Source organism: Nerophis ophidion, linkage group LG06 (genome assembly GCF_033978795.1).
Source record: "Nerophis ophidion isolate RoL-2023_Sa linkage group LG06, RoL_Noph_v1.0, whole genome shotgun sequence".
Classification (NCBI taxonomy): domain Eukaryota; kingdom Metazoa; phylum Chordata; class Actinopteri; order Syngnathiformes; family Syngnathidae; genus Nerophis; species Nerophis ophidion.
In genome coordinates, this window is record NC_084616.1 from 67,105,580 (window position 1) to 67,126,134 (window position 20,555).

Sequence of the window (20,555 nt, forward strand, 5' to 3'; positions counted from 1 at the left end):
CAACCCGACCTCGGATAAGCGGAAGAAGATGGATGGATGATGGATACAAGCAAGCTGGTCTCGCTTTGCTCGACATTTTTAATTCTAAAAGAGACAAGACTCAAATAGAATTTGAAAATCCAGAAAAATATTTTAAACAATTGGTCTTCACTTGTTTGAATAAATTGATTTATTTTTTTTACTTTGCTACTTGTAACTTTCAGAAAGAACATTTTAGAGAGAAAAAAAACCAACCCTAAAAATGATTTTAGGATTTTTAAACACATATACCTTTTTACCTTTTAAATTCCTTCCTCTTCTTTCCTGACAATTTAAATCAATGTTCAAGTAAATTTATTTTTTATTATAAAGAATAATAAATCAATTTGAATTTAAGTCTTCATTTTAGCTTTTGTTTTTTTGACGAAAAATATTTGTGAAGTATTTCTTCAAACTTATTATGATTAAAATTTAAAAAATATATTTGTCTTTGTTAGAAATATAGCTTGGTCCAATTTGTTATATATTCTAACAAAGTGTAGATTTGATTTTAACCTATTTAAAACATGTCATCAAAATTCTAAAATTAATCTTACTCAGGAAAATTTACTAATGATGTTCCTAAATTATTTTTTTAATTTTTTCAAAAAGATTTGAATTAGCTACTTTTTTTCTTCTTTTTTTCGGTTGAATTTTGAATTTTAAAGAGTCGAAATATATTCATAAAAATATTTATCTGTTTCTATATATATTTATTGTGAGAAATCATTAAGATGATCTGTGTTTCCACAAAGATAAATATCATTAATTATTAATAATAACATAGAGTTAAAGGTAAATTGAGCAAATTGGCTATTTCTGGCAATTTATTTAAGTGTGTATCAAACTGGTAGCCCTTCGCATTAATCAGTACCCAAGAAGTAGCTCTTGGTTTCAAAAAGGTTGCTGACCCCTGGTGTAAGGAAACCACACACACACACACACACACACACACACACATCCGCTCACTCATCACACACTGTGTGCTTGTGTGTCATGTCTTTGTTTGTCTAACTTTGTCCATATGTTGTTGAATATCGGGAACCCGCAGGACGTCATTTCCGAAAAAGGGAGCCATGTTGTGGGATTTGTTGAGACGTGTTTGCTTAGCCTTGACGTTGTAATCATCACTAACACCATTAATTAATGCTATTTTATTGTTGTCATGAGCTCCGTCTCATTTGTCTGCAACAGTTGGCAAGTTTTCAGTGCTGGACTCTTTCCCATAAATATGTTTAAAAGCGTACACATTTTTTTAATTATTATTACATTTCTATTATACTTTACAGCAGGGGTCACCAACCTTTTTGAAATCAAGAGCTACTTCTTGGGTACTGATTAATGCGAAGGGCTACCAGTTTGATACACACTTAAATAAATTGCCAGAAATAGCCAATTTGCTCAATTTACCTTTAACTCTGTTATTATTAATAATTAATGATATTTATCTTTGTGGAAACACTGATCATCTTAATGATTTCTCACAACCAATATATATTTTTGATGACATGTTTTAAATAGGTTAAAATCCAATCTGCACTTTGTTAGAATATATAACAAATTGGACCAAGCTATATTTCTAACAAAGACAAATCATCATTTCTTCTAGATTTTCCAGAACAAACATTTTTTTTAAAATTCAAAAGACTTTGTAATAAGATTTAAATTTGATTCTACAGATTTTCTAGATTTGACAGAATATTTTTATTTTATTTTAATCATAATAAGTTTGAAGAAATATTTCACAAATATTCTTCGTCGAAAAAACAGAAGCTAAAATGAAGAATTAAATTAAAATGTATTTATTATTCTTTACAATAAAAAAATTAATTTACTTGAACATTGATTTAAATTGTCAGGAAAGAAGAGGAAGGAATTTAAAAGGTAAAAAGGTATATGTGTTAAAAAATCCCAAAAATAAATTTTAAGGTTGTATTTTTTCTCTAAAATTGTCTTTCTGAAAGTTAGAAGAAGCAAAGTAAAAAAATAAATGAATTTATTTAAACAAGTGAAGACCAAGTCTTTGAAATATTTTCTTGGATTTTCAAATTATATTTGAGTTTTGTCTCTTTTAGAATAAAAAATGTCGAGCAAAGCGAGACCAGCTTGCTGGTAAATAAATACAATTTTAAAAATAGAGGCAGCTCACTGGTAAGTGCTGCTATTTGAGCTATTTTTAGAACAGGCCAGCGGGCGACTCATCTGGTCCTTACGGGCTACCTGGTGCCCGCGGGCACCGCGTTGGTGACCCCTGCTTTACATTATTGTTACACTGGTGCCTCCATGTTTGTCACTAGTCTGTTTCAAGAGGTTCGACAAAAACTAAAGCAAATTTTCCCGTAAGAAGTAACGTAAATGGGATTACATTTAGAATTTTTATTTTTTCAGAAAAAGGCTGAAACCATCAATATGCTGATAAATTATTGATATTTGTCAGCGGCGACATATCATTTTATCAACATAGTGTTAAAGTCTTCAAACTTTTTTATTTAATTTTATTTTACCAATCCAATCCAAAGATTTTTTTTTTCTTGTTTAACTCCATTTTTATCATTATCAGCATAATTGGCCATTACACATGTGCATGTAATTTTTTTGGGCACAAAGACATTAAAGTTCATAATGTCATGACCTTCCTGGCCATTTATTTATTGCAGTGCCTGGTTTTACAGGGCAGAGCCACCTTCGAGTACACCTGATACCTATTACATACCTGACTACTTAAGCACTCCAGTTAATTCAATCAGCGGCAGCTGATTCCTGATACTTCACCCTTCCAGTTGTGTTCATCTCTTCTGCTTTGGCTCCACTCACGTTCTTGTTCCTGTGGCTTTGCCCCAGCGCTCCTGTGTAATGTTTACTTGTTCCTCTCCACACCTATTGTGTGCATCCTTAGTTTTTTGTTATTATTTTTGTTCTTTCTTCTTTGCGTTGGGGTCCTACTTGGGCTAAGGCTGATCATGACACATGAACAGTTAAAAAAAAAAAAATATATATATATATATACACATATATATATATATATATACATATATATATATATATATATATATATATATATATATATATATATATATATATATATATATATATATATATATATGAATACAGTGGGGCAAAAAAGTATTTAGTCAGCCACTGATTGTGCAAGTTCTCCCACTTAAAATGATGACCATCCATCCATCCATCATCCATTTTCTACCGCTTATTCCCTTTTGGGGTCGCGGGGGGGCGCTGGCGCCTATCTCAGCTACAATCGGGCGGAAGGCGGAGTACACCCTGGACAAGTCGCCACCTCAAAAATGATGACAGAGGTCTTTAATTTTCATCATAGCTACACTTCCACTGTGAGAGACAGAATGTGCATGATGTTTCCAACCCCATGCTTCACAGTAGGTGTGGTGTTCTTGGGATGCAACTCAGTATTCTTCTTCCTCCAAACACGACGAGTTGAGTTTATACCAAAAAGTTCTACTTTGGTTTCATCTGACCACATGACATTCTCCCAATCCTCTGCTGTATCACCCGTGTATCCATTTTGGTATAAACTCAACTCGTCGTGTTTGGAGAAAGAAGAATACTGAGTTGCATCCCAAGAACACCATACCTACTGTGAAGCACGGGGGTGGAAACATCATGCTCTGGGGCTGTTTTTCTGCTAAGGGGACAGGACGATTGATCCGTGTTAAGGAAAGAATGAATGGGGACATGTATCGTGAGATTTTGAGCCCAAACCTCCTTCCATCAGTGAGAGCTTTGAATGGTTGACCAAATTCTTATTTTCCACCATAATTTACAAATACATTCTTTAAAATTCCTACAATGTGAATTACTGGATTTTTTTTTCACATTCTGTCTCTCACAGTTGAAGTGTACCTATGATGAAAATTACAGACCTCTGTCATCATTTTAAGTGGGAGAACGTGCACAATTGGTGGCTGACTGAATACTTTTTTGCCCTACTGTAAATTAACTTTTTTCTGTGGCTTCTTTTCGTGGGTTTGTTTAATGTCACAAACTCGACAGACTGTGAGTGCTTGTTGAGAATAGTAATGCATACTTTCATGTAGGAGTTTTAGAACGTGTCCAGTAAGATCAGAAAAAGTTGCTGGGTTCGTCGCTAGTCAGTTGTTGTTTTTTTAAATATAGTGTACAATGTAGAACGCTCTGAATATTGCTAAATATAGCAACAATGTTGCTAAGCTGGCAACTTTGATTACGATGCCAGAGTTGTAATGACAAGCAACATTTAGAGACAGTCCTGTTATTAATGTATTTAGAGGCGAGAGCAAAGTGGAAGCACCAAATTATGTTGTGCCAAATGTATTTTTGGCCAGCCGTATAAATGAATTATAGAAAACACTACTTGATGAGTTGGTCTAGCACAGGCCTGAGCAATAATTTTGACTCGGGGTGCCAAATTTAGAGAACAAAATGTGTCTGGGGGCCGGTATATCTGATTCTTAGGAACACCAATACAAAACCTCACAATAATGTCTGATTGAATGCTAAAAACGTTATGACAGACCGCCGTAAAAAGCATAATGGAAATTACATTTTTTTACTCCATGAAAATAAAGAATGTGGGATTTACAATATTAGCAATGAACGATAAAACACTGAATATTGACAACATATGAACGTCACAACCCATCTCGATCGACATATTTTACAATCAAGCAAAACGCAACCAAAATGCAACAAACACAGCAAAATATGAATACAAAGGGTAAAAATGTGATACATCTGATATATCACTAAGCTTTATGTCAGGTTGGGTTGGTGACGAACCCCAATCTGCAGAGAAGGCGGCCGGCATTGTGCGGGAAAACATTATTTAATCTTTAAAAATAAGGAAAAGAACACAAACCAGGAACCAGAAACTGACAAACTGGAAACAGGGAACAGGAACCAGCAAACAGGAAAGCAATCCACGGCAGCGACAAGTAGGAGCACAACATCGACAGGTATTAGCGACAAGAGGTAACAACAATAATCCAGCACTGACTGGAGGAGAAAGCAGGTCTAAATAATGTCTGGCTGATTGACACCAGGTGCGGCCAGGTGCCAATCAGCCACAGCTGAGGGGACACAGCACTCAGGGAGACAAAGAGGAAACAGAACCAAATTAAGAGTGCTGATAGGAACTAAAGACAGGAAACAAAGACAAATGCAGAGGAAAAACTAAGACATAAACCAAACTGTCAGGTACAAACCTGACACTTTCAATCAATCAATCAATGTTTACTTATATAGCCCTAAATCACTAGTGTCTCAAAGGGCTGCACAAACCACTACGACATCCTCGGTAGGCCCACATAAGGGCAAGGAAAACTAACACCCAGTGGGACGTCGGTGACAATGATGACTATGAGAACCTTGGAGAGGAGGAAAGCAATGGATGTCGAGCGGGTCTAACATGATACTGTGAAAGTTCAATCCATAATGGATCCAACACAGCAGCGAGAGTCCCGTTCACAGCGGAGCCAGCAGGAAAACATCCCAAGCGGAGGCGGATCAGCAGCGCAGAGATGTCCCCAGCCGATACACAGGCGAGCAGTACATGGCCACCGGATCGGACCGGACCACCTCCACAAGGGAGAGTGGGACATAGGAGAAAAAGAAAAGAAACGGCAGATCAACTGGTCGAAAAAGGGAGTCTATTTAAAGGCTAGAGTATACAAATGAGTTTTAAGGTGTGACTTAAATGCTTCTACTGAGGTGGCATCTCGAACTTTTACCGGGAGGGGTTTCCAGAGTACTGGAGCCCGAAATGAAAACGCTCTATAGCCCGCAGACTTTTTTTGGGCTTTGGGAATCACTAATAAGCCGGAGTCCTTTGAACACAGATTTCTTGCCGGGACATATGGTACAATACAATCGGCAAGATAGGATGGAGCTACACCGTGTTGTATTTTATACGTAAGTAGTAAAACCTTAAAGTCACATCGTAAGTGCACAGGAAGCCAGTGCAGGTGAGCCAGTACAGGCGTAATGTGATCAAACTTTCTTGTTCTTGTCAAAAGTCTAGCAGCCGCATTTTGTACCAACTGTAATCTTTTAATGCTAGACATGGGGAGACCCGAAAATAATACGTTACAGTAATCGAGACGAGACGTAACAAACGCATGGATAATGATCTCTGCGTCTTTAGTGGACAGAATGGAGCGAATTTTAGCGATATTACGGAGATGAAAGAAGGCTGTTTTAGTCACGCTTTTAATGTGTGACTCAAAGGAGAGAGTTGGGTCAAAGATAACACTCACATTCTTTACCGTGTCGCCTTGTTTAATTGTTTGGTTGTCAAATGTTAGAGTTGTATCATTAAATAGAGGTCGTTGTCTAGCAGGACCGATAATCAACATTTCCGTTTTTTTGGCGTTGAGTTGCAAAAAGTTAGCGGACATCCATTGTTTAATTTCATTAAGACACGCCTCCAGCTGACTACAATCCGGCGTGTTGGTCAGCTTTAGGGGCATGTTGTAAAAATCTCCTTCCACGTCTGTCCCTGACACCCGCATTTCAGGCTGGCTGCTCTGGAAACACTCTTTGGAAACGCTCCCTACCCACACTGCTTGGTGCCTCGTCTGAGCTGCTGTGACTTAGAATACCATATTAACTAGTACATCATGCAAAAGCACAGATTCCAATCTTTGAAATACTTTGTATAGTTCAAGACTTAGCCCTGCGATGAGGTGGCGACTTGTCCAGGGTGTACCCTGCCTTCCGCCCGATTGTAGCTGAGATAGGCGCCAGCGCCCCCCGCGACCCCGAAAGGGAATAAGCGGTAGGAAATGGATGGATGGATGGAGTTCAAGACTTACGGTCTTTTGAAAATATCACTGGACATCATAATGGAAGCAACAGTTTCCATCTTAAAGATCGAAAAAAAATATTTGGGCCAGATTGAAAAGCTTAACGGGCCGCGTGCAGCCCCCGGGCCTTAATTTGCCCAGGTCTGGTCCAGCATGACCGATTATATTAGTTTTCTTATCAACATTGCATATCAACACAGGGACAGTATAGCTCGGTTGGTAGAGTAGCCGTGCCAGCAAATTGAGGGGTCCAGGTTCGATCCCCGCTTCCGCCATCCTAGTCACTGCCGTTGTGTCCTTGGGCAAGACACTTTACCCACCTGCTCCCAGTGCCACACACACTGGTTTAAATGTAACTTAGATATTGGGTTTCACTATGTAAAGCACTTTGAGTCACGAGAGAAAAAGCGCTATATAAATATAACTAACTAACTAACATAAACTTTTTCTTGCCTTTTTCCTTATTTTCCACAAAGTTTTGCTAGTGTTTCTTTGTAGTTTTCTTTGTTTAATTTACTTTTTAAATGTGCCCTCCGGCCGCACGTTGGACACCCCAGTCTTTTATCCTTGCGTTGTTTTATCACGGCCATTCACTACTCTGAAAACATTGCTCATGCTGTAAATGGTGACTATGTTGAGATAACATTGATTATTTTGTTTCAGCGGGGCAGACGGGCCCAGAGGTGCATCACCCCTGCTATGATGGAAGCCACGACTGTGACACCACGGCACAGTGCATTCCACTGGAGGGCCAAGCTTTCCAGTGCCGATGTGCAACTGGTTACAAAGGGGACGGACACAACTGCTACGGTACGTACCGTATTTTTCCAAATATAAATCGGTCCGGACTATAAGTCACACCTGCCGAAAATGCATAATGAAGAAGGAAAAAAAACATATAAGTCGCACTGGAGTATAAGTCGCATTTTTTGTGGAAATGTTATTTGATAAAACCCAACACCAAGAATAGACATTTGAAAGGCAATTTAAAATAAATAAAGAATAGTGAAAAACAGGCTGAATAAGTGTACGTTATATGATGCATAAATAACCAACTGAGAAGCTGCCTGGTATGTTAACCTAACATATTATGGTAAGAGTCATTCAAATAACTATAACATATACAAACCCCGTTTCCATATGAGTTGGGAAATTGGGTTGAATGTAAATATAAACGGAATACAATGATCTGCAAATCCTTTTCAACCCATATTCAATTGAATGCACTACAAAGACAAGATATTTGATGTTCAAACTCATAAACTTTTTTTTTTTGTCAAATAACAATTAACTTAGAATTTCGTGGCTGCAACATGTGCCAAAGTAGTTGGGAAAGGACATGTTCACCACTGAGTTACATCACCTTTTCTTTTAACAACACTCAATAAACGTTTGGGAACTGAGGAAACTAATTGTTGAAGATTTGAAAGTGGAATTCTTTCCCATTCTTGTTTTATGTAGAGCTTCAGTCGTTCAACAGTCCGAGGTGTCTGCTGTCGTATTTTATGCTTCATAATGCGCCACACATTTTCGATGGGAGACAGGTATGGACTGCAGGCGGGCCAGGAAAGTACCCGCACTCTTTTTTTATGAAGCCACGCTGTTGTAACACTTATCTTGCTGAAATAAGCAGGGGCGTCCATGAAAACGTTGGTTGGATGACAACATATGTTGCTCCAAAACCTGTATGAACATTTCAGCATTAATTGTGTCTTTACAGTTGTTTAAGTTACCCATACCTTGGGCACTAATACACCCCCATACCATCACAGATGCTGGCTTTTGAACTTTGCGCCTAATGGTTATTTTCCTCTTTGTTCTGGAGGACACCACGTCCTCTGTTTCCAAATGTAATTTGAAATGTGGATTCGTCAGACCACAGAACACCTTTCCACTTTGCATCAGTCCATATTAGATGAGCTCGGGCCCAGCCAAGCCAGCGCCGTTTCAGGATATTGTTGATAAATGGGTTTGGCTTTGCATAGCAGAGATTTAACTTGCACTTACAAATGTAGCAACCAACTGTAGTTACTGACAGTGGTTTTATGAAGTGTTCCTGAGTCCATGTGGTGATATCCTTTACACACTGATGTAGTTTTTTGTTGCAGTACAGCCTGAGAGATCAAAAGTCTGTAATATCATCCGTTACATGCAGTGATTTCTCCAGATTCTCTGAACTTTTGGATGATTTTACGGACCGTAGATGGTAAAATCCCTAAATTCCTTGCAATAGCTTGTTGAGAAATGTTGTTCTAAAACTGTTTGACGATTTGCTTACAAAGTGGTGACCCTCACCCCATCCTTGTTTGTGAATTACTGAGCATTTCATGGAAGCTGCTTTTATACCCAATCATGGCACCCACCTGTTCCCAATTAGTCTGCACACCTGTGGGATGTTCCAAATGAGTGTTTGATGAGCATTCCTCACCTTTCTCAGTATTTATTGCCACCTTTCCCAACTTCTTTTTCACGTGTTGCTGGCATCAAATCCTAAAGTTAATGATTATGTGCAAAAAAAAAAATGTTTATCAGTTTGAACATTAAATATGTTGTCTTTGTAGCATATTCAACTGAATATGGGTTGAAAATGATTTGCAAATCATTGTATTCCGTTTATATTTACATCTAACGCAATTTTCCAACCCATATGGAAACAGGGTTTGAAAAACATGCTATACGTTTACCAAACAATCTGTCACTCCTATTTGCTAAATCCCATTAAATCTTATAATGTTATACGTGGGGGCTCTTACGTGAATGAGCTAAATAATATTATTTGATATTTTACGGTAATGTGTTAACAATTTCACACATAAGTCGCTCCTGAGTATAAGTCCCACTCCTGGCCAAACTATGAAAAAAACTGCGACTTATAGCCCGAAAAATACGGTAACCTACTTCTCTCTTTTGTTTGAAGAGGTCTCGACGGAATAGTGTCCGTCTCACACAAGGGCTCGATGCACAATGTCGGTGCTTTAAACATCTGTCCAAGGACTGTGTTGGGATGGAAGGAGTCATACCTCCTGCCCGTCTCTCCCACTCAACCTCCTTCTCATGTTTAATGACGTACTTAACTTCCATCGCTTGAAGCTTGTTTGTGGTCTGTCATTAGAGGAGCAGCATGTCTGACGGCATAAGAAAAGCCTCAGGCACTGCTACAGTTCCCATGCCTGGGCCCCAGTGTCTCTCCCTGGCTGCATAATCACAAAGTCTTTTACAGTACTAGGGAGGCAGACTATACGTTCCAGGTTTACTGTACTTGCAAACAAGTAATGTACATGCCTTAAAAGGAACAGTAATTACCTTAACCCTTTAAATTGTTTTTATTGGGTTTGTCTATGCCTTTGTTTTTATATCGCACCTAATAAACCGATTACAGTAAGCCTTGCCTTTTGGGGGCGATATTCTTGGATTACACCCACAAATTATATAATTTTGTGAATAATTGAGATACCGTGCTCCTGAAATGGCTATTTCTGACAACCTGACTCTATGACCATGTGGCTACTCTCCATAATATAAATGTGTTTTCAGGAAGTTCTCTTAATTTGCATTTGTGAATGTATTTATTTAAATATTTGTTTAGTCGCTGTGGTACAGTAGCAATGTGTGTTTCGCATGTGTGTTTTTTTTTTTTTTGGTAGCTCCATGAGTTCAGGAGGTTTTGATCACCTACTACTGATTTGCAGAACCGGCTGCAAAAAAATATTTAAAGGGGGGCATTACATTTTTCTGGGGGGTTACAAAATATTGACTCTCGCCAAGGGAGCGTACATCATACTTGCCAACCTTGACACCTCCGATTTCGGAGGGTGGGGCGGTGGCGTGGTCGGGGGTAGGGCGGAGGCGTGGTTGGGGGCGTGGTTAAGAGGGGTGGCGTATAATTCACCAACTCGAGTATTTCTTACATATATAAACTATTATATAGAAATATATATATATGTATGAAATACTTGACTTTCAGTGAATTCTAGCTATATATATTTATTTTATTATATATATAAATAAAATAAATTGTTGAATTTCCCACGGCACCCATCAAATACATAGTAATAAAAACACAGTTGTTCTACTAACTGTACTGTGCCTGCTGGTTACTGAAAAAAACAACAACAACACTTACCTTTCACTATTTGAGTAACCTTTGTTCTGCCATTTGCGTACTGGCGAGCGATCTCCGAATCCGGGAACATCCTTCACGGATTTGTTGTAGAGATCTGCAAATGAGAACGGAATGTTGCTTCCAGCTATCAGCATAGCCATCTTTGTCTCAGCATAAGATACACCAACGGGTCTCCGTTTTGCGAGGTGGCCCATAATACTGGGTTGTGAACGATGCTGCACTGCGGACGCTTTGTGCTTCGCTGACCGTTCATGACTGAGTATATCTGTACGACCACCGTGTTCAATGGAGAAGTCTGTTCTACAAGATTTCCAGGCAACATACTCTTCCCCTTTGAACTCTCCTGCATAAACTGAAATTCTTTTTTTCATTTGTTTTGGAACTTGCAAGCATATTTCTTCATTTTGCTCGTCGACGGTGTAATATATTGGGTTGGAGTCAAGAACCAGGCGACGTGATGAAGTTACGTCTCTTTACTGTGGGCTTCAGAACAGACTCCCTAATGCATGTTCCTTGACTGCACTTAAATGTATAATATATTTACATTCTATTCTATGTACAGTAGATGGCAGTATTGTCCTGTTTAAGAGGGTCACAACATTGAGTCAGGTCTGCATGCAATTGAAGGGGGCGTGGCCTCCAGCTCCGCCTGAATTTCGGTAGAAAATTTGTCCCGGGAGGTTTTCGGGAGAGGCGCTGAATTTCGGGAGTCTCCCGGAAAATCCGAGAGGGTTTTCAAGTATGGCGTGCATGCTTGTTAAAGTTGCAATTCTGGGGCTTTGTCTTTCCACAACTAATCACTACATGTAAGGCAAAACACTTATATTTGTGGTTATCGTAAGGATATGTGTTTGAAATCGTTTAAGCCTTTCGTTTCCAAAAAACAAAAGAGTTGGCCATTTCTGGAGAATTATTTGTAAAAGACTGTTGTCCATCCGATGTTGATGTGCTACAACTTTTTTCTTGTTTAAAAGTTACAGACAACATTAGCATTTATTTGTTCATGCACATGATAAATATTATTAAAGTGTTCGAATGTATTCATTAAATCCCTGTGTTTACCAAAAGGTATTCAAATTAACATTTTAATATTGACACATCTCATCTGTCTGTGCATACATTACTAAAATAAACCTCGCAGATCCAAAGATGTAATGTATCAATATCCAAATGTTATTCCTAATCATTTAGATATCGTTTGGGGTTAATATCAACTTTTTAAAGGGTTCTTTAACACGTAAACAGTACTTCATTATCATATATGCATACTTGTCAACCCTCCCTGATTTTCCGGGAGACTCCCGAAATGCAGCGCCTCTCCCGGAAGAAATTTTCTCCCGAAAATCTCCTAAAATTCAGCCGTAGCTGGAGGCCACGCCCCCTCCAGCTCCATGCGGACATGAGTGGCGACAGCCTGTTTTCACGGCCGCCTGCCCAATCATATTACAACATCTACGGATTTTAATAAAAAACTGCACACACAAGGAGACAAAGCAGATGAACGAGGAAGTTACCGCCATGGCTACGCCGTCTGTAATAAAGTGATTCTATGTTGTCTGTTGCCATCTCCTGGTGAATGATAGCTATAGCGTAATGGGGTTGCTTTTTGATTGGCCAACGATTTACGGTGTGTTGCGCACCTGACGGCAAGTGACTCCCGCCAGTACATAAATGGCAGAACAAAGGTTACTCAAATAGTGAAAGGTAAGTGTTTTTTTTTTTTTTTTAGTAACCAGCAAGCACAGTACAGTTAGTAGAACAACTGTGTTTTTATTACTGAAATACTCAAGTTGGTGAATTATACTCCTCCCCTCTTAACCACGCCTCCGCCCCACCCCTGACCGAGCCCCTACACCCCCCACACCCCACATCCTGAAATCGGAGGTCTCAAGGTTGGCAAATATGCATATATCTAACTCTCTTGAATGTGTACATCCAAACACCTGATTAATATTTATTATGTGCATGAACAAAGAGCAGCAGAGTGGAAGAGGGGTTAGTGCATCTGCCTCACAATACGAAGTTCCTGAATAGTCCTGGGTTCAATCCCGGGCTCGGGATCTTTCTGTGTGGAGTTTGCATGTTCTCCCAGTGAATACGTGGGTTACATCCGGGTACTCCGGCTTCCTCCCATCTCCAAAGACATGCACCTGGGAATAGGTTGATTGGCAACACTAAATGGTCTCTAGTGTGTGAATGTGAGTGTGAATGTTGTCTGTCTATCTGTGTTGGCCCTGCGATGAGGTGGCGACTTGTCCAGGGTGTACAACGCATTCCGCCCGATTGTAGCTGAAATAGGCTCCAGGACCCCCCGCGACCCCGAAGGGAATAAGCGGTAAAAAATGAATGGATGGAATTATTTAACTTCAAAGCCGAACTATCTACACAACAAATAATGCGTACAGTACAAAAAATACCTCACCTCGAGAAGGATGAATACAACCAGACACAAGTCCTATGTTGATCTTTCAAAGCAGTGATGTGCCTCTTTGTGTCAGTTGGCCACATGATAGCACGATTGGCTCACCTTTCCCCCTTGCAAACCAAACATCTGTTCATGCTTTCATTGAGCTATTTTCCAATAATAGGACGGCGCAGTCGTGTTTTAGTGCTTGTTTTCTTTCACTTTGGAAGACACTGCCTTCCTGCGCCAAAAGCGCTTGCTTAAAAATAAGAGATAACATGAGGACACCATGACAAAATTATAGTGAATATTAATCATAAATCTGCTTTTCTTGACTTCTTTTCACCATCTAAAGCAGGGGTGTCAAACGTACGGCCTGCGGGCCGGATGTGGCCCGCAAACAGGTTTCATACGGCCCACGGGGTGAGTTTGCCAAGTATAAAAATGAGCCGACATTTTTGAATGAAAGAAACTGCTGTTCTAAATGTGTCCGCTAGATGTCGCAATAGCAATTATTTGTATATTTGTAGATGATGCTACATATGTAAAAAAACAACAACAAAAATACACATATTAGTACATCAGCCAAGGAAAAAACAGCAAACTACATAAATAACATACAGTAATTAGATTTATATATATATATATATATATATATATTTTATTTTGATAGATTGAAAATTAACACCAATGACTTGACCGATGAACATTATGACATAATTTATTCAGAAAGTATAAATAACGACAAATAAAGATAAGAGTACTATTAACCACAACATGTAAGTGTAAAAAAAACCTAAAAATAATATTAGGATTTCAACAATTTCAGAATGTGCTTGTTCTATTTTTAAACAAAGAAAACCAATCTGAAGTTGTCTTTATTTTTAAGTTATCGTGCCGTGGTTTTACCAGTCGGGCCCACTTGGGAGTAGATTTTTCTCCATGTGGCCCCCCATCTAAAACGAGTTTGACACCCCTGATCTAAAGACTTGTTTGCAGTTGGAAAACTCCGCTTTGGACGCAAGTTGAAAGGTAGCGTCTGTGTGGCTGTGTTATTTTGCTACCACAAAGGTTGCAAAAGTGGAATACAGTGTTGCCAAGTTTTTTTCTGATTGATACTTTTATTAGTAGATTGCACAGTTCAGTACATATTCCGTACAATTGACCACTAAATGGTAACACCCGAATAAGTTTTTCAACTTGTTTAAGTCAGGGTCCATGTTAATCAATTCATGGTAAAGTAAGTGCACCGTATTTTTCGGAGTATGAGTCGCTCCGGAGTATAAGTCGCACTTGCCGAAAATGCATAATAAAGAAGGAAAAAAAAACATATATAAGTCGCACTGTATATATATAAGTCGCATTTTTGGGAGAAATTTATTTGATAAAACCCAACAGCAAGAATAGATATTTGAAAGGGAATTTAAAATAAATAAAGAATAGTGAACAACAGGCTGAATAAATGTACGTTATATTAACATGACATATTATGGTAAGAGTCATTCAAATAACTATAACATATAGAATATGCTATAACAGGGGTTGGCAACCCGCAGCTCCGGCTTTAGCGCCCCCCTAGTGGCTCTCTGGAGCTTTTTCAAAAATATATGAAAAATGGAAAAAGATGAGGGGGAAAAAACAAACATATTTTTTGTTTTAATATGGTTTATGTTGGAGGACAAACCGCCCTAATTGTTATAAAGCACACTGTTTATATTAAACGTTATTCATTGATTTGAGTATTTGCTGGGTGCCATTTTGTCCTACTAATTTTGGCGGTCCTTGAACTCACCCTAGTTTGTTTACATGCGTAACTTTCTCCGACTTTCTAGGACGTTTTTTATGCCACTTCTTTTTCTGTCTCATTTTGTCCACCAAACTTATAACGTTGCGCATGTATGCACAAAGGTAAGTTTTGTTGATGTTATTGACTTGTGTGAAGTGTGCTAATCAGACATATTTGGTCACTGCATAACTGCAAGCTAATCGATGCTAACATGATATTTAGGCTAGCTGTATGTACATATTGCATCATTATGCCTCATTTGTTGGTATATTTGAGCTCATTTAGTTTCCTTTAAGTCCTCATAATTCAATTTATATCTTATGACACACTATCTGTATGTAATATGGCTTTTAATTTTTGCGGCTCCAGACGGATTTGTTTTTGTATTTATGGTCCAATATGGCCCTTCAACATTTTGGGTTGCCGACCCCTGTGCTATACCTTTACCAAACAATCTGTCACTCCTAATCGCTAAATCCCATGAAATCTTATACGTCTAGTCTCTTACCTGAATGAGATAAATAATATTATTTGATATTTTACGGTAATGTGATAATAATCCATCCATCCATCTTCTTCCGCTTATCTGAGGTCGGGTCGCGGGGGCAGCAGCCTAAGCAGGGAAGCCCAGGCTTCCCTCTCCCCAGCCACTTCGTCTAGCTCTTCCCGGGGGATCCCGAGGCGTTCCCAGGTCAGCCGGGAGACATAGTCTTCCCAACGTGTCCTGGGTCTTCCCCGTGGCCTCCTACCGGTTGGACGTGCCCTAAACACCTCCCTCGGGAGGCGTTCGGATGGCATCCTGACCAGATGCCCGAACCACCTCATCTGGCTCCTCTCGATGTGGAGGAGCAGCGGCTTTACTTTGAGTTCCTCCCGGATGACAGAGCTTCTCACCCTATCTCTAAGGGAGAGCCCCGCCACACGGCGGAGGAAACTCATTTCGGCCGCTTGTACCCGTGATCTTATCCTTTCGGTCATGACCCAAAGCTCATGACCATAGGTGAGGATGGGAACGTAGATCGACCGGTAAATTGAGAGCTTTGCCTTCCAGCTCAGCTCCTTCTTCACCACAACAGATCGGTACAACGTCTGCATTACTGAAGACGCCGCACCGATCCGCCTGTCGATCTCACGATCCACTCTTCCCACACTCGTGAACAAGACTCCTAGGTACTTGAACTCCTCCACTTGGGGCAGGGTCTCCTCCCCAGCCCGGAGATGGCACTCCACCCTTTTCCGGGAGAGAACCATGGACTCGGATTTGGAGGTGCTGACTCTCATTCCGGCCGCTTCACACTCGGCTGCGAACCGATCCAGTGAGAGCTGAAGATTCCGGCCAGATGAAGCCAAAAGGACCACATCGTCTGCAAAAAGCAGAGACCTAATCCCGCGGCCACCAAACCGGAACCCCTCAATGCCTTGACTGCGCCTAGAAATGAATAATTTCCCACATAAGTCGCTCCTGAGTATAAGTCGCACCCCCGGCCAAACTATGAAAAAAACTGCGACTTATAGTCCGAAAAATACGGTACATGCTTTTCCAAGTAAACACTTTTCCTGACAAGTTCTCTCTCCCAGTAGATGTGGACGAGTGTGCTGAGGGTTCGGCGACATGCGGCGCACATTCTCAGTGCGTCAACCTGCCAGGTAGCCATCGCTGCCAGTGCCAGGGTGGCTATGAATTTGGCTTCGACGGACGCACATGTGTGGGTGAGTTGTATGATGTACATGTGTAACCGGTGGTCTTTTCCTCTGCGTTGTGTGTTGTTTATGGAAGACGACCGACACCATGGTTTTCTCCACTGCGGTATAGCTCGGTTGGTAGAGTGGCCGTGCCAGCAATTTGAGGGTTGCAGGTTCGATTCCCGCTTCCGCCATCCTAGTCACTGCCGTTGTGTCCTTGGGCAAGACACTTTACGCACCTGCTCCCAGTGCCACCCACACTGGTTTAAATGTAACTTAGATATTGGGTTTCACTATGTAAAGCGCTTTGAGTCGCTAGAGAAAAGCGCTATATAAATATAATTCACTTCACTTCACATTACTGATTATACAGAATACAATTATCATCAAAAACTTTGTACCATCGTCGAGCCCCTCTCCCTTTATCATGGACAAAAAGGGAAGTTGGAAGGCGTGTCCAACGCATATAAAAAGACAGGTGTCACAGTTATTATTGCCGTAGGAGGGACAACGAGACAATGGTTCCACATTGACAAAACATCAAACAATATTCAGGTATTTACATGTAACTTACATATTTTGTGAAATTATAACTGTAATAAAACATTAGAAAATACATTATTTACAAGACGTAATTGACCCTGTACACATGTCATTATTTGGAATGTAGCTGGTTCAAAGTGGCAAAGGTATAGGTGTGTTTAAGTGATCAAGTGAAAGAAAACAGCTGGATTTTATTGAATTTTATTTATGTTTGTGTTTATGATTAATGTGTCGTTCTCAGACAGGTTATAAAACACAGTCTAGTGTTATAGAGCAGGGGTTCTCAACCTTTTTTCAGTGACGTACCCCCTGTGAACATTTTTTTAATTCAAGTACCCCCTAATCAGAACAAAGCATTTTTGGTTGAAAAAAAGAGATGAAGAAGTAAAATACAGCACTATGTCATCAGTTTGTCATTTATTAAATTGTATAACAATGCAAAATATTGCTCTTTGTAGTGTTTTTTCTTGAACTATTTGGAAAAAAAGATATAAAAATAAGTAAGAACTTGTTGAAAAATAAACAAGTGATTCAATTATAAATAAAGATTTCTACACATAGAAGTAATCATCAACTTAAAGTGCCCACTTTGGGGATTGTAATAGAGATCCATCTGGATTCATGAACTTAATTCTAAACATTTCTTCACAAAAAAAGAAATCTTTAACATCAATATTTATGGAACATGTCCACAAAAAATCTAGCTGTCAACACTGAATATTGCATTGTTGCATTTGAACTTACATTCATATTTTGTTGAAGTATTATTCAATACATATTTTTATAAAGGATTTTTGAATTGTTGCTATTTTCAATAAATATATCATAAATGTTTTTTTTAATTGTTGCCATTTATAGAATATTTTAAAACAATCTCACGTACCCCCTGGCATACCTTCAAGTACCGCCAGGGGTACACGTACCCCCATTTGAGAACCACTGTTATAGAGTGAAATAGATTGACCTGCTGGTATGCAGAAGGCCAGATCAGCAACAACAGCCCTAGAGTCACGACCCTCAGGCAGGGGCGCCGCTAGGGATTTTAGGCCTCATGAAAAGAATCTTTACAGGGCCCCAACACATGGTTTCATATAATTTGATCTTTCCATGTATATATTGTCCTTTGGACACCCTGTCAAAAGCTTCTTCTAGCTTATTTGGGGGACCCTTTCACGTACCAACATCTTTGAATGATGATATTCACCACTATTGTAAATGTTATATGGTATTGTGAATAAACTTGTAAACTTGAAACTTGAACTTAATTTCATCATCATTAGGGGCCTCTCTGGGCCTCTCTCCATCATGGGCCCCTAGAATCCATCATCCTCAGTAGAGCCCACATAAGGGCAAGAAAAAACTCACCCCAGTGGGACATCGGTGACAGTGACAATGATGATTATGAGAAACCTGGGAGAGGACCGCATATGTGGGCAACACAACCACCCAGGGGGACCGAAAGCAATGGACGTCGAGCGGGTCTAACATGATATTGTGAAAGTCCAATCCATAGTGCATCTAACATAACGGTGAGAGTCCAGTCCAAAGTGGATCCAATATAGTAGCTAGAGTCCCATCCAAAGTGGAGCCAGCAGGAAACCATCCCAAGCGGAGGCGGATAAGCAGCGCAGCGATGTCCCTAATTGATACACAGGCAAGCAGTCCATCCTGGGTCCCGACTCAAGACGAGCGGTCCATCCTGGGTCCCGACTCTGGACAGCCAGTACTTCATCCGTGGCCACCGAACCTGCCCGCCCCTCCACAAGGGAGAGGGGGACAGAGGAGAAAAAGAAAAGAAGCGGCAGATCAACTGGTCTAAAAAGGGGGTCTATTTAAAGGCTAGAGTATACAAATGAGTTTTAAGATGAGACTTAAATGCTTTTAGATACAATAGAATACAAGTGAAGTTGCGACCACTTTGGGGCCCTATACTGGATTCTGATGAAGATGACATTTTACTTGCAGTGTAAATATTCAGTTCGAAAGAATAAGATTTTGAAAAAAAAAATCAGATTTGGGCCACTTTGGCCTGCAGTGTAAACGTAGTCAAGGGATATTGCTCTGGAATGAGTGTGTGTTTTTTTTAATATGTGTGTGTGTGTTCACCCATCAGTGTGAACTTTTGATGAACTTCCCTGAGCACTCTCCATACTGTCGTTTATATTATTATCCGAATGTTGTAAAAGCACCAAACAAGGTGACACGCACTAAATACAGTTTTGCTTTGGTTGTCATTCGTTTCCAAAAGGTCAGACGAAGACCAAATCATACGAAAGCCGAAGCAAATTTTCCCATGACAAATAATGTAAACCTAATGAACAGATACTTCTAACCACCCACAAATGTGTACACAAAACACATTTTAAAGAGAATAATCATAGATTTACTTGCAGTAAAAAAAACATGGTTAGGGGAACATTTAAAGGCCTACTGAAATTAGATGTTCTTATTTAAACGGGGATAGCAGGTCCATTCTATGTGTCATACTTGATTATATCGCAATATTGCCATATTTTTGCTGAAAGGATTTAGTAGAGAACATCGACGATAAAGTTTGCAACTTGTGGTCGCTAATAAAAAGCCTTGCCTGTACCGGAAGTAGCAGACGATGTGCGCGTGACGTCACCGGTGTGAGGCCTCCTCACATCCTCACATTGTCTATTATGTGAGCCACCAGCAGTAAGAGCAATTCGGACCGAGAAAACGACAATTTCCCCATTAATTTGAGCGAGGATGAAATATTCGTGGATGAGGAAAGTTAGAGTGAAGCACTACAAAAAAAATAATAAAAATAAAATAAAAAAGGCAACGGCTCCTGGCGGCGGCAGTGGGAGAGTTTCAGATGTAATTAGACAAATTTACTAGGATAATTCTGGAAAATCCCTTATCTGTTTTTTGTTTTAACAGTATTTCAGTATAAAGTCATATCTGAAAGTATAAAGTCATACCTTTTTGAGCTGCAGGATGAGGTCGCATAATCCACTCAAGTCTCCGGTAAGAGCCGACTTAATATCACAATTTTCCCATCCAAAAACTTGCTGGATGACGTAGAGAAACATGTTCGCTTGACCGCTCTGTGTTAAAGCTTCACAACGAACAAAGAAACACCGGCTGTGTTTCGGCGCTAAAGGCAGCTGCAATCCACCGCTTTCCACCAACAGCATTATTCTTTATAGTCTCCAT

The 20,555-nt window shown here is 39.7% G+C and overlaps 1 protein-coding gene across 4 annotated transcripts in view; it reads left to right on the top strand.

Annotated features, from left to right (window-relative positions):
- Window positions 1-20,555, top strand: part of nid2a (nidogen 2a (osteonidogen)) — a 161,392-nt gene that overhangs the window by 83,683 nt on the left and 57,154 nt on the right. For all 4 annotated transcript variants that reach the window (XM_061904667.1, XM_061904670.1, XM_061904669.1 and 1 more), the window contains exons 15-16: window positions 7,497-7,643; window positions 16,728-16,856. In XM_061904667.1, the coding sequence (XP_061760651.1) occupies window positions 7,497-7,643; window positions 16,728-16,856 (276 nt within the window). The remainder of the gene's footprint in view (window positions 1-7,496; window positions 7,644-16,727; window positions 16,857-20,555) is intronic.